Source organism: Phyllostomus hastatus, unplaced genomic scaffold (assembly GCF_019186645.2).
Source record: "Phyllostomus hastatus isolate PE091 unplaced genomic scaffold, TTU_PhHast_1.1 phas_contig_159, whole genome shotgun sequence".
Classification (NCBI taxonomy): Eukaryota; Metazoa; Chordata; class Mammalia; order Chiroptera; family Phyllostomidae; genus Phyllostomus; species Phyllostomus hastatus.
Genome location: NW_025333640.1, coordinates 5,594,067 through 5,618,853, shown reverse-complemented (window position 1 = coordinate 5,618,853; position 24,787 = coordinate 5,594,067). Strand labels below are relative to the sequence as shown.

Genomic DNA, 24,787 nt, shown 5'->3' with positions numbered 1-24,787 from the left:
GAAAAATAAGGACACACATTATACATGGGTAGCGCCTGAAATACCTTATATCTGTTCTTATGTTTTGTAATCATTTTTTGTTTTGTCACATAAAATTTCTTGTACCATAATATGTTCAGAAATAAATGTTCAAATTCCTTTATAATACAAAATAATAAATATTTAAATACAAATAAATAAAAATTGAATTAAAACATTAAAGTCAAAGATTTTTTTCTGAAACTTTGGGCCAAAAATGTGGGTGTGCATTATACATGGCAAAATACGGTAAGTGGATTTGAAATCCTGTCAAATCAACACACAACAAGTCACAGCAGGTGTGTCTCAGTTGGTCAGAACATCGCCCAGTCCGGTAAACTGAAAGGTCATGCGTTTGATTCCTGGTCAGGCAGGGAACACGCCTGGGTTTCGAGCATGGAAAGGCAATCAACAGATGTTTCTCTCACATCCGTGTTCCTCTCCCTTCCTTCCCCCTCTCCAAAACCAGTAAGCAGGTCTTCGGTGAGGATTTAAAAAAAATCAATACACAACAAGGGGAAGCTTTATTTAAAGATGAATAGTTGAAAACAGTAATCAGATGAAGAGATTAAGAAGGAAGCAAAATACTTTACCCACTAGATTGGCAAAAATTCAACAGGGCAACAATGTCCAGCAATCTCAACTTGAGACTCTACCTTATAAGTAAAGGCACCACCACACCACAGAGGAAGCTGAAATAGGAGAATGACTTAATAAAATATGTAACGACTAAAAAAGTATAGGCTAGGTCTACATGTTGACCGAGAGGGATGTTTATAACATTTTATTTAGTGGAAAAGAACAAATTGCAAAGCAATATATATAATATGATTTTATATTTATTTTTAAAGAGAAAAGACAAAGGCAAAATCTCTTATAGATTTATATATGTAATATATATTATGCATATACATATTATATGCCTACATTCTAAATATAAATGTATGTATAAATAAACACCCATTAGAAGCATGAGATTTAGTGAGGATTTGAAAAAAGATGAAAGGAAGAGAGAAGGAAGACTGATTTCTCATTAAATATGAACTTCTCTCCCTAAATCTTTGAGTGGAACTGCAGCTGGCTGCTTCTGTCTTCGTGGACTCCTAGTGCGCCACCACCTGCCTCAGGGTCGGCATAGACCCGTTTGGGGAGCAATGTGTAAAATTCAGCAGACGGTGCCTTGTGGGTGCAGAGGCTTCATATCAAATCACACGCAGAGTCCCACCACCGTCTCACCGGAGGGGGGGGCCCAAGCTGGTATTTGCTCCTAAAGCCACACAAGAGGGACAAGGACAAAAGGGAGGACCCTGGGGTCAGGCATGAGCTCAGTGAGGAATCTGCCAACCTCACTCTGTGAGAGGAGGGCAGAGGACCCGTAAAAAGATACACATCTGAGATGGAATTATTTGCTTTTCGATGTTTGAAGGGCTGTGCTGTGAAGAGGGAACAATGTAACACACAGTGCCGCAGAAGTGCGGTAGAGGAAAGAGATGAAGGTATACCGAGGCCGATTTCAGCTCAGTGTAAGCAGAAACCTGCTAACTGAGAGTCCCTTGACCCCCAGTTTCCTCTTGTATAAAATGAGAATACTACATACTTTTAACAAGAACATAGAGATGCATTAGGATCAAATGGGCAAACTGTAAGCCAGCAACGTGTCAGCTGGAAAGCAGTGGTTCTTAACTCTGGCTGCGTATTAAAATTACTTGGAAAAACACCCATCAAAACAACTTACTTGGAGAGTTGAAAAAATCCTGATGCGCTATTTGGCTTCCGTCGCAGCCTCTGGAGGTGGGACTCAGGCACTGGTCATTTCTAAAGCTCTTCTCAAGTAATTCCACTGAATAGTTCCCCTGAGAACCACTGATCCAAAATAATTAGTAGTTGCATTCCCAGTGGGTGTGAAAAAAAGTGGATTTAACCTCAGGCAGATCTGGGGGCCAATTAAAAAAAATGCCCATTAATCTATGAATTGGAGCAAAGGTTAGAGCTGAGAGGTCAAGAGCGTGATTAACAGTGAAGGCTGTTTGGTGACACTTGTCTCCGTACGGGTCCGTGCTAAGCAGCGCAGGAGGGCCTCGCCTCGCCCGTTTTCCCAGGCAGACCCCAGCTGGGAAGACAAGGGAAACACACGGATGAAGTGACAGTTTGTGGACTTCAGCATCCCCTCGAAAAGCACTTGGGATTCCTCTGCACCAGCTGTGGGCTGATTTTACTGTGTATGCTTTTATTCTCTGTGCTTTTTGGCATGACCCTGTAATTGACTGAATACACCCATTGAATAATTAGAGCCTGGAGACAGATTCTTAATTATAGGCCACTGAGTGCTGCTCTCAGCCACTTCTACTTGTTCCAGTTATATCGGCGATGGTTAAGCTGTCACGCTGGTGGCACTGAGCCTGACATTGGTGGGGAGGGGGACACTAACAAGGCCAAGCAGAGAGACGGATCAGTGTAAAGCTCCTTACTTTCCCCTCCCCTCTGCCCGATTGAGAACCACTCCCCTACCCTCCCCCAACCCCCTCAAAGAAAAGAGATCAAGCTAAGAACCCCAAACTTGTTGCCTGACTGCACACGGAGGAGAGTGATTTAAAAGCAGCATTGCCAAAAAGACGGATTCTAATGAATCAGCCAAGTGACTCAGCAGCTCAGAAGAGCTAATCCGGAGAGAGTGGGTGAGGGCTGGTGGTCCTGCCCTGTGCTGCGGTCAGTCCTCTCTGGCTCGAGCAGGCCAGGACTGAGCCCAAGGCTTCAAGGAGGCAAGGTCCAAAAGGCCAAAGGGCAAGCAATGAAGGTGGGGAGGTTAGGAATCAAGTATTGTGTGAGGGTTGACCCAGTGACCTCTGGGCCTTACTTAGAATAGTCACAATCCAGCGACGCATTTACGGTGCTTTCAAAATCCACATGTCTCCCCTGGAGTAATCAAGCCATGGTGCCCAGGGAACCACAGCCTTGGCTGGGATCAGGTTACTTTCTCCCAGTCCCCACTTCCCCTCCTCCCTCCCCTGCTTCAGCTGACGAAGGCAGATCTTGCCTGTCCTCCAAAGTTCGATTTTTTAAAATATAATTATCACAGATGTACGCGTCCCGTGCCAGATGCTGGGGGAGCCATAGAACAGAAAAGTTACAGAAGCATGCTCAGAAACAATTCTTCTGCTTTTCCTCCAGTATTCGTACACTAAGGAGGAGGTGAGAGGAGGCAGTTTCCATAAAAAATGTAGCTGTTACTGATAATTAAACTTTTTTTTTTAAAGAAAAAGCCTCTGGGGAGAAATACTGCTCCAAATTTCACTAGATTTTTGTTATTTTCCGGGCTGAGGATTTTCTTACACTTGGCATTGTCTCAAGTTAGGGTGCAGGGAGGACCTTAGAGATGATACAAAACAGAGTCCTTACTGTCTGGAAGAAATCCAGAGGACAGAGCGACTGCCCCAAGGTTACCCAGCTCCTCCGTGCAGCCCCGAGGCTGTGGTCAGAATCCCAGGCACTCAGCTCTGGGTGCTTCCTTCGCAGGCCTGGAAGCTTTCCCCAGACCCCCTCTGGAAGAGGACCCAGTCCTAGTTGCTTCTGAACTTCCATCAACCAGGGCCTGGGCCTCAAGCTGTACCTTGAAACTAGTGAACAGGAAAATAGCCAGGGCCCATAGTTCCTCTCAACCCTTTCACCTCGCGTGGTTTTCAAAGCCGCCCCCTACCCCAACTAGGCTGCCCACACCTGCCCAGCGTCCCCAGCGCCCCCAGCCCCGCGAGATAACAACCTTCCAGGCTCTTGTCCCTTCTCCCGGTACTTCAGCATCCTGGTGGTCCGCAGTGTGTGGCTCTGCTTCCCCGTGAAGTAGATAGACCTGAGGAGCTTCTGGGTTGGTCCCCTCCCTGCCAGGGGGCGCCGCTGTGATGGCTCCCATCCCTGGATCACGTCCAAGCTCCTGGACAAAAGGAATCCAGGAAAAGCTTCCTCCCGGGATGCAGAGGGAACTTGGGACCAAGTGAGCCCCTTTCATGCTGCAGGGCGGGTAGCATCCTGTTCCAGGTGTGGTGCACAGTGGGAATGTGGAGCCCTGACTCACGAACTGCTCCGTTTCAAGGCTGCAACAACCGCGCACCACACCGGGCGCGGGGCTGCGGAGTCCGCGCCCGCCAAGCGCACCCTGCTTGGCTGGGCCCCAGTGGATGGGGACGACACTCACTTAAGGTCCGGAATCAAGGAGCCCGGAAGGCCTGGTTCCACAAATACGTGCTACGATCATCCTCATAAACATATTTCTGTCTCCTCTCGGTCACTGGGAGGATTTGGGAAGTCACTTCATGTTTTCTTCTCTAGAGCAACACCCTCCCTCCCCATCCCACTCTCATTATTTTTCTACTTAAATGAAACAGGAGTGGCATGTGTTCAATAGGGCTGCGGAACTGTGAAGTTTAATTTGGACTGAGAGGGCAAGGAGCGCAGTGGACCCCGTGAACCCTGAGGAACTCAGGCTCGCCCCCCTCCAGGGTCGCCGTCCCCCATCTGTGAGCCCCGGGGGAGCGGTGCGCGGCGCACCCCAGGGCTTGCCTTCTCCGACGATAGCGCGGCCTTTCGCGGTGCAGCTGCGCCTCCCCGTGCCCCCCGCCCGGCGCTGCACCGGATCCCCGCACCCCCTCCCGCGCCAGCTTCCAGAAAGCTCCGGGTCTATTCCCCAGCATTCTTTGGGCGTGAGTCATGCAGGTTTGCAGCCAGCCCTAAAGGGGGTGTATACGAGGCAGAGCGCTATAAATACGGGCGCCACACGCTCACCACGCCGCGTCGCCAGGAGGAGCCCACGGGCATCACTGACCGGTGAGAGGTCCCCACCTTTCCTACCCCAGCGCAGATCCTCGCCAGGACCGATGGGCGGGCGGGTGACAGGCAGGCAAGAGAGGTCGATCGCTAGTAATCGTAGGGCTGTCAGGGGCGCGCCAGGATGGAGTGGGGGGGGGGAGCCTGGGAAGGTAGGTAGCCCGATCACCAGGCAGCGGAGCAGAGGGCCAGATCGCGGAGTGGGGGGGGGGCGGTGCTCAGGCTGCGACTCCGCTCATCAGCTGCAACCACACTTCTGTGGGTAAATAGGACAGATGTAACGATCCTCTTTCTGCAAAGACTGGGGAAACCGAGACGTAGAAAACTGGCGTCTGTTGCCAGAGGCCCAGGTTAATGAGTGGCCGAGTCCGCCAGCACGTAGGGCCCTTCTGCAGCATCTTCCTTGTCAAGGCACCACCTCCCCAGTGGTGGTTGTCAGCTTGCGTGCGTGAGTCATTTTGTTTGCCTCAGAATTTTCTAGTTCTCTGGATAGTGTGTTTACAGATGTTTTAAATATATGTTGCAAACACTTAATCCTACTCTTTCTGCCTCCTGCTGCACCGGGGCACATCAGAGGGAAGTCACACCGCCTCCATCAGGCACCAGGCGTCAGGCGTCTGCCTCACCCGTCTCAGTTCCCAGATGAGCATCTGAGGCCTGCAGAGGACGTCTCCAAATATAAACAGCAAGTAGGTGTCAGACACGAGATTAGAACCAGAGCCTCTGGACCTTCCAGAATTTCTGGACCTAATAATAAAAAAAAAAAGAAGCTGATTATTGTTATTAAAAGAGAAAGGAATCTTAAAAGGATGCTCATGACAATGTTCATTATGATAGTGGGAACTTACGATTTAGATGTCTAGCCCTGTGGGATAGCAAAATAGCATATATCAGAAAATGGACCATATTATTACAAATGTGCTTTTAAAGAATGGTTGATAGAGTGGATACGAGGAATCTGGTTGTATACAAATGCACAGGAAATAGAAGGAAATATACCACAGTGGTAATATTTGCCTCTAGATGGTGTGAGTTACAGGTGAATTGTTTTCTTCATGGTTTAGTTTTCTACATCTGAGGAGGAAGCAGGGAAGGAGCTTTAAACCCTGCAGTTTATAAGCTGTGTGACGGCTTGTTCAGGTTCCCGAGTCCTCCCCAGGCTCCCTCTGCGCAGTGGAAGCCCTCCTGGGGGGAAAGGCTGCCCAGCGATGGTCGGAAGGGGAGGGCCTTGGCTTGGCTGCTCTAATCAGGGCAGCTGCCAGCCGGGCACCCAGGCCAGCGGCTGGGAGGGGAGACAAATCAGTGCAAAGCTGCTGTGCTAGTGCTGCCCTGGGACTGGCGGTGTCAATGTCACCTGCAAGCTGGTTAGGAAAGCAGGTTCTGGATCAGAATCAGCATTTTCACGAAACCCATTCCCTCCCGCACCCCACCCCCTCCACCCAGTGATTCATAGGCGCTTCACAGTAGCCGGTCAGTTCACTAAGACAGAGCCACCTGGTCAGGGAGGGACCACAGGTGGCCTCTGTGTGCCTGCTTCTGTCCCTCTGCCCCTCCCCACACCTGCCACCTGCTCCCACTTCCCCGAGGGATACTGCCAATGCCCACGCTTGGTCCTACATCAAATTGTGAAGTAGTCAGAAGTCACCATGACCCTGCGTTTACAGAACACACCCACGTCTCGAGGTCTATGTCACATCTATTTCACAGATGAAGAAACTGAGGCTCAGAGCCTTAAGTGACTTGGTGTCGAGGAAAAACCCTGGACAAGGAGATTGGGAGAGCTGGGTTGTCACCCTGGAGTTGCCATGAGCCTTGGGGAGCCCCACCCTGTGTCTGGATTCTGCACCCCTCTGGAGTGGAGGGACTGAGCAGAAGACTGGTCTTTCTTCTGGCTCTGAGGTCAATGGCTCCCCATGAACCCAGGTTCTTGGTGAGAGACCCTGTGCTGGCTGCTGGGCTTCCAGGCTCCTCAGCTAGTGCTCTCGCCTTCAGCTGCCCTCCCTCCCCTTTCCTTGGGGCCAAATACCCTGTCTTCTGAATATCTCTGAGGTCAGTGCTACGAGGGACCTCATCCAGAATGGTATATTTTGCTGGCTTTCTCTCTGGCGTGACAAAGGCTCTGTTCGAGTTTGAGGTGTTCCAGGCCTCAGTGAGCAGCTGGGGCAGAACTTTCTAGACCGGGACCTTCTGACCAGTCTGAAATAGTGCCTGGGCTCAGCTGCCCACCCAGTCTTTGGGGAAGGCGATGATCTGCTCTTTCTTCCAAGCTGCTAATCTGCTCTGTGCAGTTGGTGCGGGAACCACACAATTGGGCTGCCTTGCTGATTACTTTCACAGAGAGGCTTGCTTATTAAGGTTCTATCAAGCATCCAGATGGGCCTGCTGAGCTGAGAGCAGTTTTCGGATGTGCACAACTTCAGGAAGGGGGCACCCCGCTCCCTGTTCTGTCATGGGAAATGGGTGACTTCAGATACGCAGTTGGGGTGGGGGAGGGGTGGGCTACAGTGGGAGGGGTTTCTGTTTTATGTAACAACTCTGGCTTCTGGGAAAGGGTCTGTTGTGTAAGACCAGGCTGTCCCCAGGCGCAGGGCAGGCAGCCCAGAGTGGTGGCAGGAACACCTTGGCAGGGCACCCTGCTGTGGATGTGGAGGGAGTCGGCCATGTGAGAGGGACCTGGCAGGCCCGTGTCCTCCGGGAGGGACGGCTCCTAGGGAGGCACCGTAGCCCAAGTGCCCCTTGCTCCCAATGTCAACCTTTTGACTTGGCCCCTCCCTTTCTGCTTCCTGAAGACAAACGTCTTTTCCTCTGGCTCTGCTCTCTATGTCTACCCCTAATCCATGCAGCCTGGTGCAAGTCCCACATGGGGGCTGACAAAGGGGTTTATTTTCCTGTGCCAGCCCCAAGGGTTGGCTGCCGTGCTCAGACCCTCGGAACCAGTTTCCGGTGGTGCTGAGGCCCATGGGGAGAAGTGCCTGACTGATTCAGGGCACAGCGGTGGGCGGGGTCAGTGATGCGTGTGGGGTAGGGGTGAGCTCTGGGGTGCAGTCCCCCCTGACGGAGGGGCAGGAGAGGGCCAGGCGAGTGATCCAAGAGAGGTGTCTCCAGGGTTTGTCTGATATGAGCAGGTGTGATCAGGTAGATCCCTTTCTGGAGGCGGAAAGTGCGTGCACCTTGCTCAGGCACATCGAGCTGTTGTGGGAGTGCGGGGGGAGGAAGGCTTGGACCTGAGCCCAGCGCTCTGACTCCAGAACTCTTGTTTCTTTTGCATTAGGCTGCTGTCCTGTGGTCCTTCCCTGTACCCACTGCCTCTACTTTCTTTCGAAAGTGTCTACTGTCAAGTCTGATATTTTCTCCCAACTTCCACGGGGATAAAAAGGCCGTGATGCCAGCGGAGAGGGGGTAGCAAGGGCTCCGCAGGGCTCCTGGGCAGCTACTGCAGGCAGGCAGGCTGGGCGGGGAACCAGCAGGCTGTCCAGCTGTTACCATGACAGCATCCTGCTCTCTACAAACAGAAGCGTGCGAGGACTCCAGAATCACAGGACACAAAATGAAGACGCTACTGCTGGTGGTGGGGCTGCTGATGACCTGGGAGGATGGGCAGGTGCTGGGCGACAAGGCAGTCTCAGACAGAGAGCTCCAGGGTAAGTAGACAAGAGCACCCCTCTGCCCACACTTCCTCCATGTCAGGCCCCGAGGACTAGAGGCCACGTGAACCTGTGTGTGAAGTCATGTTGGCCCCGCCGTGCCCCTCTCTGAGCCTCTTCTCCGAGGCTCCTGTGGCCAGTTTGGCTGCCAGGCATTTCCGGGGGCATCAAAGCCTCTGCTGGCTGCTGTGTCTCACCTACTGCTTCCCTTCCAGCCCCTGCAGCCTGATGCCCACACCTCCCCCATGAAGGTGCATGAAGCCTGGACCGGTGGAGCCTTTATGGAGCTCCCCTTTTTTTTGAGTTCCCATAGCATTTAAAATCTGCATCCCCACCTTCCCACCCAGGAAACCATGCTCCGTCTCCTCTGCTCATGGGGACAGGAGAAATACCTTTCAGTATGAGGCTTGGCATCCTTCAGAGCCCAGCTGGTGGTCCCCTCTTCTGCCGGGCTGGGCCTAAAACCCATCCTCCCTCCGAGCCACTCTCACCCTACTAGCTGACCCACCCTCCGGGTGGGACTTAGAAACCCAACTTTGAGATCAGACCTGGGTACGAGTCTGGCCCTGCCACTGTCCCACTGTGTGACCCTGGGTGAGTGTCTTGACCTGTCTGTGCTCCTTCATCCCCCTTTGCACAGTGGGGACGATGGTGGTGCCAGGAGTGTGAAGGAAAGTGCACGTGAGGTGTCTGGCTCCGCGCTGGGCCCTGAGAAGCATCGGCTGCATCTGTCACATGGTGTGTGTCCTGGTCACAGCGTTCTTGGGGAGCCGTGCTATTACCTCATTTTTGTGTCTCCATCACTGTGAATGGAAGGAAGAAAAGAAGTTCAGATGTTTGGTTACACTGAATCCCAGAAAGACTTGTATCCAAAAGAATAACACTTCCTATTTTGATGCTTAAGTGCTGACTCTTCCAGGATGGTTTTCCCCTCGAAAATTTTCTTCTGGGGCTGGGCAGGCCTGGCATCCAGCCGGTAGGGGCGTAGTGCCGCTGTCCCTCTTCTGGGGTTTGCCTTTCTGAGCAGCTGGTGCAGTCGATTCTTGGACTCTGGGCCCACAATGAGCCCTGTGACAGGAACCTGTGTCAGGGCATCGCCGGGGCCCCGAGGCTGCCTGCCAGGGGGTTCCCAGCCTTGATGGCCCCTGGACCACTGCCTTTCTGACCATCCCAACTGGTTCCAGGGTCACGCTGCCAGCGCCATCCCTTCCTCTCACCGTGTTCCACCTCCCTGCCCTTCTCTTGCAGAAATGTCCACTGAGGGGACTAAGTACATTAACAAGGAAATTAAAAATGCCTTCAAGGGAGTGAAACAGATAAAGAGCCTCATAGAACATACGAACGATGAGCGCAAATCACTGCTCATCAGCTTAGAGGAAGCCAAGAAGAAGAAAGAGGTGAGGAGAGCCGGGCGCCCAGCCACGGCCTGCTGTGACCCTCCCTGCTGCAGGGCGGGGAGGGAGCGGTCCTGGCTCCTCCTGCGGTGTCCTGCTGGGTTGCCACGTTGACCCTCTGTCTTTCCAGGGCTGTGTCACCTGACCCTGGGGCTACAGTTAAGAAACAGGGAGAGTGTATTTGCTTTTGAAAGTTTCAAAGGGTGAGATCTTAGACTTGCTTCTGTTAGCCTGGCCCAGGGCCTGATACCCAGGTTCACTTCAATAGATTTTTTCAAACTGTGGCTATGGGCAAGTTCCAAGGTAGGCGTTGGATAGGGTCTGCCCTGGGTGGGACACCCTATCCCACCCAGTGTGTGTGCACGCCCTACTTTCAGAAAGCTCATCTAGCAGGGGTGATACCCTTGGTTTAGGGCAAGCACACACTGTCCCATGTCTTTCTAGGGGTCTGGTCAACTTCATAAAGAGACACCCAAGTCCAAGAGAGAGCATGGTGGCTCCAGGCTGTGCTTAATGATTCAGGAAATCGAAAACACTATAATTCCATTAACAATTTATTTAAAAAAGTGAACAGTTATTTTAAGGGTATCCTCAAAACCTACTCCCGTTGCACCCCTCCCCCTAATGAAGGAGATGCTAAGGCGGGGCCACCTGCCTCCTTCAGGGCCCGTGACGCACAGTCAAACCTGTTACAGACCCTGAGAAGTCCTGCAGCAAAGACACCTGGGCAACCTCATTTAGCCCCGTGTTTTCCGAATCAAAATGACCAGGGAACCATTTCTGTGTTTCCTTATAGCTTCTAGCGCAGTTTCCCGGAAGCCACTTAAGGAAATGCTGGCCTGGGCGCAGCGCTAACTGTCTTTGAGACTTTCTGTCCCCCCTGGGTGTCGATGTTAGTGCTTCCCACTCTGTGAGAACCCGCAGGTAGCTCTCGTCCTCCCGTGTGTGTGGCGAAGGTTGGAGTCTGGTATTTGACAATCCAGATTTTACAACAAAGCTCATCAAGGTTGGAAAAAGACTCCACTTACTTCTTAGCTGAGGCCTCCGAGAACCTGAAAGGAAGGAGCTGGCCCTGGCGTGGGCACTGGTGCGCGGGCTCTGTAGGTGGCCCTTCCCTGGCACAGAGCAGGGCACGGAGCGCCAGGCGAAGATCGCCTGACCTGAACTCCTCCTGGTCGGATCTTCACGGTGTCTTCGTGGTCCACCTCATTCTTCTCTGAAGAGGAATGTACCCATGCATCAAGATTTTAATACACAAAAGTGGAGGTGGAAGGTTTTCCATCATCCTTATAACTTAAGGACAATTCACTGTTCACGTGAGATATATTTCTTACAACTTTTTTTCCTGATTTTGACAAATCATGAATTTTTAACATAAAAATGCTTACTATAATAGTGAAACTTATTAAAACTATCCTTTGTAATCCTTTGTGTGTGCCACAATCTGCTTAACTGGTCCCCTAGTTTTGAGCACCTGAATTAATTCTAGTGTTTTGTTGTTGTTGTTGTTGTTGCCGTACACGCATAGGGGAACAAATATCTTCAGGCATAAGGATTTGTCCTTTGTTGCAGGAATTTCTTGGCATAGATTCTTATAGAATTATTGGTTCAGACGACATGGGCACGTCAGAAAGCTTGGGTGGTTTTGGTGACTTTGATTTTGAAAGCTTGCCTATTCCTGGTGTGTGCCAGGGACCATGTTCCAATAGAAACATGAGATTCAGGGAGCTGCAGAAGCAGCTTTGGGAGACGACCCCTGAACACCAGGAGCTGAGCATAGGAAGTGAGGTCTAGATGAGAGGTAACTGTTGAGGCGTGTGAGAGAAGGGGATGTCCGTGTGGGCTCGGGGCTGGGGACTAGGAACAGTTGGGTCTTGAGGATGAAAGGATGTTGAGAGCTAAGTGGGCAGGGAGTTCCACGTGGGCAGCAGAGGGAACACACGAGCCAGGGCGGAGGTGGACACTGGCACACTGTGTGGCCGGACGTGGGAAGGTCTGCCTGGGCGGCAGGGGGCCCGGTGCACTGTGTGTGCTGGGGAAGGGTAGAGCCTGTGACTTCTCTGGGGCTAACCCCGCCTCGTGCCCTGCTGTAGGACGCCCTGACCAACACGAAGGACACTGAAATGAAGCTGAAGGCGTCCCAGGAGGTGTGCAACGACACCATGATGGCCCTCTGGGAGGAGTGCAAGCCCTGCCTGAAACAGACCTGCATGAAGTTCTACGCGCGCGTCTGCAGAAGCGGCTCGGGGATGGTTGGCCACCAGGTGAGAAGCAGAAATGTGGCTCGAGGGCAGCCTAGGCTCTGAGTGGGAGTGAGGAGACCCGGATGAAGTGCGCTTCTGCTATTCTGCACCCAGTTCCAGTGTGTGGGAGTTCTCGGGCACCAGCTGGGTGTCCTGCACTTCAACCCAATTCTGACACCGCCTCTCTGGAGATAATGTCAGATCCCACAGGTGAAGGGCCCAGTCCCACAAGACTGCCCCACACCCCCTTTACATGCCATCACAAGCCCAGGTTGTCACCTGTGTTCTGACTGTTAGGCTATAGATCAGCAGTTCCAACAACGCTCTCCTCAATTAATTGGCTAAAGCCACTCACTGAACTTAGAGAAACACTTTGCTTGTGTATATTATAAAAGGAACAGCCAGATGGAAGAGACACATAGGGCAAAGTACGGGGAAGGGCAGGTAGCTCCCACACTCTCTCCAGGTGCACCTCTCTCCCCAAGTCTCCCCATGCTCACCAACCCCACAAACTCTCCGAACCCTGTTTTTGGGGGGTTTTATGGAGGCTTCATTAACACAAGCATGATTGATGAAATCATTGGTCATTGGAGATGGATTCAACCTCCAGCTCCTCTCCCCTCCTAGGAAATCAGGGTATGGAACTAAAAGTTCCAACCCTCTATTCATGGTTGGTTTCCCTAACAACCAGACTCCATCCTTCAGTGTTTTCCAGAAGTCACCTCATTAATATCATCAAAGACACCTTTATTGTTCTCATCACAGGAAATTCACGGGATTTTAGGAGCTCTTTATTAGAAAGGGTCAAAGACCAAATATATATTTCTTATGAGTATCATAAATCACAATATTGCAGCTTCATTTCACAGATGCAGTTGATTAGTTCTGGCTGCATTTGGGCCCAGAGTGCCAGTATCAACTGGTGATGTCTGCTGCAAGTGCAAAAACGGGGGCGGGGGGGGGCGTCATGAAAAACACCTGTGCCGGGTATTTGCCACCTCTTAGAAGACGTATCCAGCAGTTCCTTGCTGGATTATGTAAACTGCTTCATGGTATGGTGGAAGGAATTGAGAATTTTTAGTGCATTAGTATGGATCCCATCCTTCCCCGTGGGTCTTGGTAATTGGGGCTCATGAATTTTGCTGCTCACTGAAGACATATCACTTGAGCCTTGGCTGAGCAGGAGTGGGGACCACTCACTGGTGGCCAAAGAAGACAGCAAACTAGGGAGGGGCCTTGTGACTCTCAGGGCCTCGTGGGTCTTCCTAAACTGTTCCCTGTTGGGATGGATAGACTGGCAGGGCACGGCCCAGCAGTGCAGAGACCAGGGAGCCAGCCCGGCAGTGGGGGGGGCCTCGGTCAAGAGCTCTCACACCGTGTGACTCTGAGGAGACCGAAGGGCAGCAAGGAGCCGGGCCCGTCCCGTCCTAGCAGGGGACAGGTGCAGGAGGTCAGGGCTCGAGTAAGCCTCTGCTACCTGTTCCCCACTCTGCCCGTCACAGCTGGAGGAGTTCCTGAACCAGAGCTCTCCTTTCTACTTCTGGATGAACGGCGACCGCATCGACTCCCTGCTGGAGAACGACCGGCAGCAGACCCACATCCTGGACACCATGGAGGACAGGTTCAGCCGGGCCAGCCGAATCATGGATGAGCTTTTCCACAACAGATTCTTCACCCGGGACCCCCTGGATTCCTACCACCCGTCACGCTTCGGCTCATCCCCGGGCAGGCCTCTGTACATCAACTCCAAGTCCCGCTTTGCCCGAAACATAATGCGTTTCCCCATGTTTGGGCCCCCGAGCTTCCAGGACATGTTCCAGCCCTTCTTCGACATGATACACCAGGCTCAGGAGGCCATGGACGTCCACATCCACAGACCTCTCTTCCAGTTCCCGATGGAGGAACTCACAGCAGGTGAGGACGGTGTCTCGCCCTCCTAAGAAGGGATGGGACTAAAGATTTGCCGAGAAACCCATTCGACGCTAAGACCTATCGTGGGACTCGGCTTGTGCCATCTTGACTTCCCCCAGCAGCCCTGTGAGGGCGGCATCAGCCCCATTTAGGGAGGGAAAACAGTGGCGGAGAGCTAAAGGAGCGCATCCAAGGTTTTGCAGCTGATAGTTGGAACCAGTCAAGTCTAGCCTCGAAGGATTTGGAGTTAGTTTCCCACGCCCCTTGCAGCAGCTGGTGGGCATCACATGGGCCCTCCCTCTAGAGAACCAGAACCCTCTCACTTGGAACTCAGCTGGTTTTCTGTGGACGTTGTGTGTATATTGGCAACAAATTATATAATCTCAAGAAAGCTGTTCATGGTGGTAACCTTACAGCCTGGTAGGGAGTGGACACACAATGTATATTTCTTGAATGAATGAGGTCTAATATGAACATGAACAGCCAATCCCTTCAGAAGTGATTTCCTTTACGGAACCAGTAGACAGACATTGGCTGGCCAACACCACCTCCTAAATGCTCTAGTTTGACTGGCCCCGGGGTTTGGCCTCAGATGGACTGGAAACAGAGGAGGGTGTTGAACTGAACCAGCATCCGCTGCATATCCATAATGCGGGAGCCCTGGGTTACAAGGAGGCTGTAAGGAGGACCCCATTCCTGCCTTCAAGGGGCTTGTTGACTGGCTAGGGGGAGAGAAATGAGTCAGGTAAAACGCAGAGCAAAATGGGTAGCGATGCCAAAGACAGGTGCAAATAGTTAGGGGAGAGGCAGGACAGGGCTCATCATGGGGGGAGATGGTGGGAGGGAAGATGGTGGGAGGGGAGGTCACACCCAGCTGCGCGAACCAGCTGCGGGAACCCCAGGAACCACCGCATAGCGCCTCTGCAGGGAGCCCTGATCAGAGGCCTGGGTCTGTGGGCCGGTCGGACCTACTCTGCCTGCAGAGCCACCTCCAAAGGCCAGACAGTGGTGCGAAGGGGTTGGGGAGATCGGGGAGACCGGCCCGTCACTGCATCGCTTCTTATGGTCGCTCCGCATGACCCTCTTCCCCTGTGTCTCCATAAGGCAACGATAACCGCACCGTGTGCAAGGAGATCCGTCACAACTCCACGGGATGCCTGCGGATGAAGGACCAGTGTGCCAAGTGCCAGGAGATCTTGTCAGTGGGTGAGTCTGGGAGCCGTGGGTCCTGGTGCCTCAGCGGGGCTGCCTTACGGTCAGACAGATGGGCATTCCAGTTCCACCTCTGCTGCTCTCTAGCGGTGGCACCGGAGCAGGCCCTCTGCCTCCTTCTGCCGGGGCCCCTTATCTGCGGACAAGGCTTCGGAGGCAGGGCTTTCCCTGAAGTCAGGAAACAGTGTGTAAGGTACCTGCCCAGTCCCCCAGCACACGGTCCACAGGAAGTCGTGGGAGGGGCTGCTGTGCTGTTTCAAACAGCCACCATCTTTGAGTTCCTTGTTATTCTTTCCCAAGGGCCAAGCAGAGTAAGCATCTTCATTTCTTCCTGCAGGCGATGACATCCTAAACAGTGTGTTTTCTGTTTAGCAAACACTTACCATGGGCCAGGCACCATTCTGAATACTTTGCAAACAGCTACTTATTTCCTCAGAATGACCCTGAGTTGGGAACAATTACTGTCCTTTTCTTACAGAGCTAGAAACTCAGTCAAGGGAAGGTGAAGCGACTCCCCGAGATTACAGGACACCCGCACAGGCACCCAGGTGTTCTGTCCCCGGCACGCACGGTCACTGACAGTGGTCCCTTACCCTCCCAGCAATACGGCCTTTGGTCGGTTAGTCCCCAAGGCCAAGGAAACACTTCCTCTGAACTTAATCCGATCTGGACATTGGCTAGTTTCTTCCAATTCTGAGACAGCAGCTCTAAACACATCTAGAACACTCCCTGGCCCACAACAGTCTATGGTCAGAAAGAGTTCCTTGTTTCCCTCATAAATTAAGAATCAAACTCATGGCTTTGCTCTATTTAATATGTTTGGGTTTGCCAGGGCAGGTCTTCGGGGTCTGGTCACATATTCTAGCCTCATTTCTATAACGTCAGGAGCCACTTAAAAGTAAATCCAAGGGTCATAGTACAGGAGGCTGATGGGCGAGAAAGCAGATGAGCACCCAGCCAGGCCCCTTGGGCTGTTTCCATAAAATGGCTCGGTTAGACGGGCATGGGTGTGTAGTGTCTCACCACAGCAAAGCCGTGAAGGCCGGAAGGGGAGACATACAGCTGCCTGGGCTCAGACCGGCACCCCTGGCCCTGCCCCGAATGGTCTCTGGTCACAGCTGACCTTCGCTGTCGACATTGAGGGACACTCACAGCCCCTTATTTAAGGTTCCTGCGGCCATATAATGGGCCCTGCCCTGGAACTCCAGACTGGAATTTCCCAGCTTCCTCACTGTGGACATTTTGGGCCAGATCGCCCTTTGTCATTAGGGGCTGTCTTGTGCCCTGTAGGGTGTCTGGCAGCCTTCCTGGCCTCCGCCCACCCAGTGCCAGTAAGCTGCCCCTCTCAGGTGTGACAACCCAAAATGTGTGCGGACCCGGCCACATACCCCCTGGGGGCAGCACCCCCTGCCCTGGAGATGCCCCCAGACTGAGTCTCTGTTCTCAATGACTGCTCGTTTTTTAGGTTATTTCCTGGTAAAAAAAAATTTAAGGTTATTCATTATCTGTTTTTTTCCATCCTGGCTTCTTGCTAGTAATTCTATTTCTTGCCCCTCCTAAAATTTATTTTAATACAAATGATTGCATTTAATAGAGTCACTGAGTACAAATGATTACATGTAACCATTTAATAGAAATGATTATCATTCTTTGGTGTGAAAAGATCTGCTTTCCCCTGAGTTGTTTGGGCTTGACGTGCCCTCCTTGGAAGATTTTTGAAAAATTTAAGGGGAGAAAAAAAACCGTAGTTTTTAGAGATAGTGGGTAGTTTCCAGCTCTTATCAATCTGACAGCCCACAGTGGGCATTCAGGGACCACAGGGAATGAACCCTGTCTCCCTGCCCTCCTGGTGAGCTTGGTGACCAGCCGTGGTGGGTCGATAGGACACCAGGACCCACAGCCACCAGGCTGCTGTGCTTTGTGACCTGAGGGTCCTGGCCAGCTCTCGTGCAGAATGAACCCTGGGGGCCAGAATTTCCAACTCTGCAGCTATGCCCACAAGACAAGCTTGGAGAACTTTCCAGACCCACAGACGGTGGATAGGAACAGTCTAAGTTTAGAAGTTAAAGCCCTAGATTCAGTCCCAGGCCTGTGAACTGTTTATGACTTTAGGCTTGTGATTTACTATTGTGGGCCTCAGTTTCATCACTGGTAGAAAAAAAATCATTATTGGGGGTTCTTAGAACATATCTGATTATTACAGGTAATGGGTATCCAAAGCACTTGTGTGGCAGCTGGTCCATTGCAGGTGCCACACGAACAGTAGCTGTGGGTCACTTCCCCATCTTTGGAAATGACTCACCAGGGGGCTGGGACAGCTGGAGCGGCTGCTGCTCTGGGCACACAGAGCGCTGAGACTCACGCTGCCCCAAGTGTGGTCGGCACTGTGCACCACCACTCTCCCACGCGGTCACGAAGCACGCTGTTCAGTTCAGCTGACGCTGTTTTCCAGAACGAGACTTTCTCCAAGAAGGAAGCCATGTGTTGAGTGACGTTCATGCCCTGATGGCAAACAGTCTGGGCCCCAACACTGGCCCTGTGTTAGGTCATGGCTGTGGGAACTGATTTGCATCCCGGTCTCTTTTCTTTTTACCGTGCCCGGGCAGACTGTTCATCCAGCGACCCTGCCCAGACCCTGCTGCGGCAGGAGCTGAACAACTCCCTGCAGCTGGCGGAGATGTTCACCAAGAAGTACGACGAGCTGCTGCAGTCCTACCAGCAAACGATGCTCAACACCTCCGCTCTGCTGAAGCAGCTCAACGAGCAGTTCAACTGGGTTTCCCAGCTGGCTAATCTCACTCAGAATGAAGAAGACTTCTCTCTCCAGGTCACCACGGTGAGTCTTGTCCTAAAGCTGGGGCCCCAACGTGCAATCTGGGGGCGAAATAGGATGAAGATACAAAGGGGGCACTTGTGTTGTTCGTGGAGCATTTGTCCTGCGGCAGGAAGCATGAGACTTCCACCTGCACCGTTGCACGGAAGCCTCACCACCCTCGGGTGCAATGTCATGACCCCATGCTATGGGTGAGGAGAGTGAGAGAGGTTCAACACTTGCCCGAGGTCGAATGACTAGGCGTTGGAACCCGTTTGCCTGCCTGCGGACCCTGTGCTGTCTCCACAAGCTGCCTTGCTGCCCTGTAACTGTGTGGGGTGGCTCAGAATTAGTGCATCCTTCTCTGCCAGCGATAAAGAAGCTTCTCTCTTTGTGTTTTCTTTCCCCGATTCCTTTGCGTTGCAGCCAGGCCAGTGGCTGCCCAAAGAAAACACGGTAGCTAGGAACCCACTTTCTGTTCCACGGGGCTCCCCCTGGGGCTGGTCACTTGTGGTGACATTTACACTGACCAAGTGTCCCTGCATTCGGGCATTTCTTTTCAGCGAGTTGTCCACATGTCGAGATCAGTAAAAGCCAAGGGGTCAACGGCCCAGGTTGAAGCCTGACTTTTGTTTCCCAGTGAGTCCAGTGGTTCAGCCCTTCTCTTACCTTTGCTGCTTCCAGGTGGCTACCCACAGTTCCGACTCCAGCGTTCCCTCTGGCTTCACAAAGGTGGTCTTGAAGCTCTTTGATTCCGACCCCATCATGGTGACTGTCCCAGAAGAAGTCTCCAGGAACAATCCTAAGTTTATGGAGACGGTGGCAGAGAAAGCTCTGCGGGAATATCGCCAAAAGTACCAGTGAGTGTGCGGTCCCCCCAGGCCCAGCAGGTCCCTGGGAGGGGGAAAAGGGCTGAGTAGCCAGCCTGGGAGTGACCGCCAGAGCCCAGACACAAAGCCCGGAAACTGCTGGGGCTTTTAATTTCCCTTTGGAGGATGTTTTTTCTTGGTTGATAAGAATTTGAGTGTCGGTTGTGGCATCTCAGTGAATATGGAACCCTCACCTTCTCCCCACCTCCACTATTTTTTTTCAGGGAGGAGGTCAGGGAGGAGTGAACCTTGCTTTTCCAAGAATGGGGGTGTCTGAATCCAGTGCCTCCCCGCCGCCCCAGCAAGAGCTCTGCATGTCACCCAGTGACCAGGCCCTGGCCTCCAGGCCCTCTGGACCCCACCCAGCCTCTCCTCCCTCTGGACCCTGCGCTCTAACGCCCACTCTTGCTGATCACGGGACGGACCTCCCCCACACGCCACTAATTCAATAAAGCTGCCTGTGTGCTCTGCAGTGTCCTCTTCTTCGGCTGGGTTTTCCCGCCTCCCATACACCTTTGTTTTGTTACAGAGGAAGCAGCAGCCACTAAAATGGTATAGGGTGTCATGGCGTTGAGAAGAAAAGGAGTGTGATGATTAAGCTGGCCCAATTCAAGCATTTCCTTTTTCCAGAAAGAGATATGTTCCAACAGCCCACTAAAGTAAATTTCCGAAAAGGGAGCCTTTTCCATGCCATTATAGAACTGCCGCTGTGTTCTCCTGGGGTGAGGGGAATCTCCGGGAGGAATAGAGTGAAAATTACTGTGAAGAAGGGGTGATGGTAACACATACTGAGTACTTCAATGCACAATCGGTGTTCTCCTTGTGGACACTGTAGTCCCCAAAAGGAGACATGAGGCAGTTTGTATTGTGGTTCTAAGAGGTTGGAATCCCTGCGGCATCTTTTTGACTGTGGTGTTGTTTGTCCACTGTCAGTCCCAGCAACCTTTATATCTTTCCCTCAACCACAGGAATTTCTGCTCTGCTAGGGTTTTTCCCCAAATGACAAATGCACCACTTTCTGAAATATAGCTGAGCTGCAGTACCCCATGTAGCCAGCAGGTGGCCCTGATGACCCATGGAGTTGATCTCAAAATCTAATCAGCAAGCTTTTCCATTTAGGAATTTGTGATCTTTGACTTCAGGAGGGTTTGGGCTCCTGACCCCCACATCATTCAAGGATGAACTGAATTCTCTAATTAGAGAATCCTGTTCATCAAATATACTTCAAGTGGAAATCAGTCTGGCTGCATCTCAATTTTCTCAGTTTCGTTGCCAAGGCCACCACCTGTAGATTGACAGCTATAACAAATTTAGGTTGCCACCCCTTGTGTCTCTCCGTTAGGTTACAGGCACCTCTACCACACAGGCACCAAACTCTAAACCTCAGGGGTTTGCCATATGCATGTTCAAAGACACTAGTATTTTAGCATTTCTAACATGGAAATTCAGAGTAAAGTTAATACAATTACTTAATGACATACATACATTAGGATTATGTGTTCAGAAGGCATTTTTTTAAAAGACCATGATTGTAAATTATATGTTACATTAATGTCACACATTATGTTTCAGAAGTTGTTTTCTGTTTTTCACTGTGTTGCTAGGTTCTGCCAGCCACTACATACGCACTTGTTCCTTCTTTCTCTGAACCTCCTTTAAACTATCCCTGACTAACATCTGAAAAGACCAAGCAGACCCCAAGGTTCCCCGGGACCCTCTCCCCACCCTTTTCCCTCTGTTGCTCAGTGGCCTGGTTTGAGGTCTTGGTTTGAGGACCTTTGGATGCTCCTCCAGCCCTGACAGAAGCTCCAGCCCGAGGTGCTAGAGAGGCTGAGGCAGGACCATGAGGTCACCAGGGAAAGGGGACACGCGGTGGATGCTCCTGGCGGATCGTATCCAAGGTGGGATCGTGAATACAGAGCCCTTGGTTCCCGGCTTCTGGATGCTGGCGGCAGAGTGGGTGCAGGGAAGAGAGGGCTTGGCGCCTGCCCGGCGGCTCCAGCCCGGCTGTGAGCGCCTGTGTTGACACTTGATTGTCCTCTGCCAGACGATTGCGGTCACATACCACCTCTGACGACTGAAAGGGGACATGGCACCGGGGTTGTGCAGTGCGCAGTTTGCGTAATTGCCACCAGCAGCCTTGACCAGCCGGAGCGCTCTAACACCTGGGCTAATTGCTTCCTGTAATCCCTGTAGGTCCCCACGGGTGTCCTCCAGGAAGGGGGCACTTACCTCGTGTTACAAAGGCTCCAGGAGTAGCCTTCACTAGAGCAGGGTGGCCTGGATGGGAAAACACCCAACCCTAGTTCCCGTGAAAGAAACCTCTGGTTGCCGGTCCTACACCGTGAAACAGCGGGGAATGGGGGGCGGGGAGGGAGGGGGACCAAGGAAGCTGCGCATGCGTGCACGGAGCAGCACTCACCGTGGGGGATAGGGTTGGGGATGGTCCGAGGGCTCTTTGTCTCAGACTTCACGCTCCCCAAGAGCCTCCCATTAGGCTTGTGACATTCTGTCCACTGGGATTAGACCGAGAGCAGGGAGGCAAACTCACAGGATCGAGGAAAATGCTCACAGCGTCCTGGGGATGCACAGTGCCGTGTGGGGAGCACAGTCGGTGACAGAGTGTAACTCTGTGTGGGCCAGGCGGGGCCGGAAACATCGCGGGGTGGGGGTCACTTTGTAAAGCATGTGGTCATCTCGCCACTGTGCGGCACACCTGAAACTAAGGCAGAATAATAGTGAATGCAAACTGTACTTGAAAAATAAAATTTTAAAAATAAAAATGAGGGGAGAGGACTGCTGAGGATGAAACAATCAAGCGAACCGACCGACAAATGTAGTGTTTGCCACATCCGGGGCTTTCACCTCCGAAATGCAGCCCCGTCTGGGAGCTCTAATTTGGGTGAATATGTTGTAAAACACTCGGAGGCCAACACCAGTTTTCAGAAGACAGTCACATGTACATTTGAAAAGAGGACTTTCCAAGCAAAACTTCAAAAACATGAAATTTCCAAGTGCAAACACCTCTTTACCCCTCAGTATTTCTGTTTAAATAATAAATGTGTCAGGTAAAATGTTTCAGAGGACGGTCTTAATGTGTAAAATGTTAAAAAGCTATGCATTGTATCATTTGTGGTTATTAAGTGTAATAAGTTAAAATGGTCTCCATTAAAAAAAAAAAAGAAAATGCTCACTATATAACCATGCCTTTGTCCTGCCCAGAGGGGTCTGGAGCTGGGGCTGTGGCACCTAAGGAGCACACAGGTGCCGCTCTCTTGAGGGCGCCCGAGTGAAGTTCAAGGCCTGTCCAGGGAAACCGTCCTCCTGTCTGGAGAAGGCTGCCTGGCATAGCAATCCCAGTCACCAGGCCGAGCAAGACACCCCTCGCCTCAGATAACCTCAACCAGAGGGAGGGGAGGCCAGGAGGGACCTCCAGGAGAGACCCTGTCACCCCCTGGTCCAGAGTTGACCCAGGCCCCTTTGCTGCTCCGCTCTGGGGGCCTCAGAACAGGAGGGGAGTGCGAGGGTAGAGTTGATGCCACTCACCCCGACCCTTCCTCCTCGGATGCAGGAGGGGAAGAGCTCTGGATATGAGATGGATGGATGGCCTAAGGGAAGCTGGTTGTTTGCTGACTGCTTTCAGGAGCAAAACAGTCTGCTGAAGGTGTTATCAAGTGATGGGAACGGTGGTCAGAATGACTAAAATGGGTTCAAGTTTGTACCTCTAAAAGAGCTGAAATTGCCCAATAAACAGATTCAGGAACTGTTATTCACAATTGGGCATGAAGTTTAGATGTAAAGTGTACCAGGAGAGGGAACTGAGAGTGAGGTTGTAGAAACAGCAGGGACTGTGTGGGCAGGCAGCTGGTAAGTGGTGAAGTTGGGATTCAACCCAGGCCTGATTCCGGGCCCCACGGGGCCCTTGGTCCCACCTCATTATCTTATCTAAACCCAGCATTTGCCTGGTATATTCTAGCTGTAACAGAATAGCTTGGCGAACCCAGGGCATATTAAATATTTCATTCTAAAGACACGTGAAAAGGACTTGGGTCTGCAGGTCTTATTAACAGCACTGATGATTCCCAGATCGACCCATATGATGACAGTAGATGCCAGAGTGCATGGAACAAATTTACAAGGTTAATAATGAACTTTCTGTTTGCCCCTGAAATATTCTCAACCCTTCAGTCGTAACCCTCCTGGCTGATGCCATTGTGCACTGCGGGGTGGGCAGCGGTGGAGCTCGCCCCGCCCCTCCTGCCCGTCCCCACCACAGACGGCTCACTCATGGTCAACAGTTGCCTTCAGTCTGTTCGCGTTCATGTTCATGTTCACGTATACAAGATCATGGAGATGCACTGGCAGCATCGAAGGAAGATGCTCGTTCTCCAAATTCATACCTGTGTCCCATCACCTGCCTTCAGTAAACATGGTATTCGTCTGTAAAACAACACCCTGCACTTATCCGGAGCACAGCATAACATTATCTCACCCTGTGTGTGAGGGCATTCTTTTGTGGATGTCAAACAATTAAAACAAACTAACATTTTGATCATTCTATTTGGGAATTTTCTGGAAATGTCTGGGACTTTCTTGACCTCTGAGAAGCCCTACCACACTGGAGAAAAGGCCAGGGTAAACCAAGATCAGCCAAGGTCATGTATTTAGAGCAACTTTGCGCAGACACTGCCTAGCATGTTTCCCTTTGGCGCACGGGTTCCTCAAGGACCCTTTGGGACTGAGGTCCTTGCAGCTATTTTCCTGGTTTGCACTCCTCCGTCCTTGGAACAGCTCCTGCTATTGGCTTCACTTCAGAAGCTGGAGACCTACAGGTAAGATCTTCCTTGCAGGGGACCCAGACTCATCCCTGCTAAATTAGAAACGTACTGAGGCATAGAGGTCTCTTTCCTTCCAGCAGCTCGCTGTAGCACCCCCTTCGGGATTTGCCGCCTTCTCCGTGGTGTCCTGCCCACTTGGCAGTTTGGGACTAGCAGCTACACACACGCAGTGGGCCCCTGTTTCTGCCTGTGTCCTTCAGCTGCGTCGGCCCAGCTGCCACCAGGGGGCGCCTCGAGCCCCACTTCTGGGGCTGACTGTGGTGCTGCCTTCACTCCGAGTACACGCCTCCCTTCATCTAGCCCCTGGGCCCAGCCCGGGAAGGGGGCCAGGCTGACTCGGACAATTTGGGATTGGTTATACATTCTCTCCACTGGGATTTGCCCGTGAAGTGAGAAGACATCTGTCTCAAGTTGAACGTCCCAAATCCTTGCATTTTGGAAGGCCTCCCTTTCCACCACGCACCTGTGGAGTGTAGGTGCCCGGGGCCACGCTGAGTGGAGAAGCTGCCCACGGTTCACCTTCTCTCCTTGCTGAACACTTCACATCTCCCTTCGGTGTGTGATTTCTCACCCCAAATTCAACTTCGAGAGGCGCTCATAGCACCGCAGCCCCGATGCCGCGCTCTGATTAGCGTCCCACTGGACACCGCTCCTCCTCCTTCCACCTCATTTCTTCTTAGAGGCGACTGCCCACTGTTAGAAGTCCAGTCCGAGGGCTGCAGGCTCCAGGCCCGCCACCACGACTCTCCGGGTCTCCTGAGGTGAGGAGGCTGTTTGTCTGAGGGGGTGGAAGGGGGGGCACAGCTGGGCCATGCACCCTGAGGCTTGGACATTAGGGCGGTGCTGGCAGGGAAGAGACGCCCACCAGGGGGAACCCGGGACAGAAGTAGCAAGAAGGCAGCGACGAGGCAGGAGAGAAAAAGGGATCCCACTTTATGGGCTCAGCACACACCACTCAGCATCAAAAAGATTCTGCAGTGAGAACTTTTGGGAAGTGGTGACCTTCATGCATCCAAGGACCCCACATCAAA

General features: G+C 52.1%; 1 protein-coding gene across 1 annotated transcript; it reads left to right on the top strand.

Annotated features, from left to right (window-relative positions):
* Positions 1 to 4,678: 4,678 nt before the first annotated feature.
* Positions 4,679 to 19,390, top strand: CLU (clusterin). Its single transcript, XM_045831127.1, has 10 exons — positions 4,679 to 4,833; positions 5,408 to 5,522; positions 8,346 to 8,474; positions 9,726 to 9,874; positions 11,965 to 12,135; positions 13,617 to 14,028; positions 15,130 to 15,231; positions 17,844 to 18,073; positions 18,734 to 18,909; positions 19,143 to 19,390. The coding sequence occupies exons 3-10, from the start codon at positions 8,381 to 8,383 to the stop codon at positions 19,162 to 19,164; spliced, it is 1,356 nt and encodes a 451-aa protein (XP_045687083.1). The 5' UTR covers positions 4,679 to 4,833; positions 5,408 to 5,522; positions 8,346 to 8,380; the 3' UTR covers positions 19,165 to 19,390.
* Positions 19,391 to 24,787: the final 5,397 nt, after the last annotated feature.

Excerpts from the sequence above, each read along its gene's own strand:
- CLU (XM_045831127.1), top strand. The coding sequence starts at position 8,381 with ATGAAGACGCTACTGCTGGTGGTGGGGCTGCTGATGACCTGGGAGGAT. Across the intron at positions 9,875-11,964 it reads AAGCCAAGAAGAAGAAAGAG|GACGCCCTGACCAACACGAA; the intron begins GTGAGGAGAGCC and ends GCCCTGCTGTAG. Across the intron at positions 18,074-18,733 it reads TCTCTCTCCAGGTCACCACG|GTGGCTACCCACAGTTCCGA; the intron begins GTGAGTCTTGTC and ends TGCTGCTTCCAG.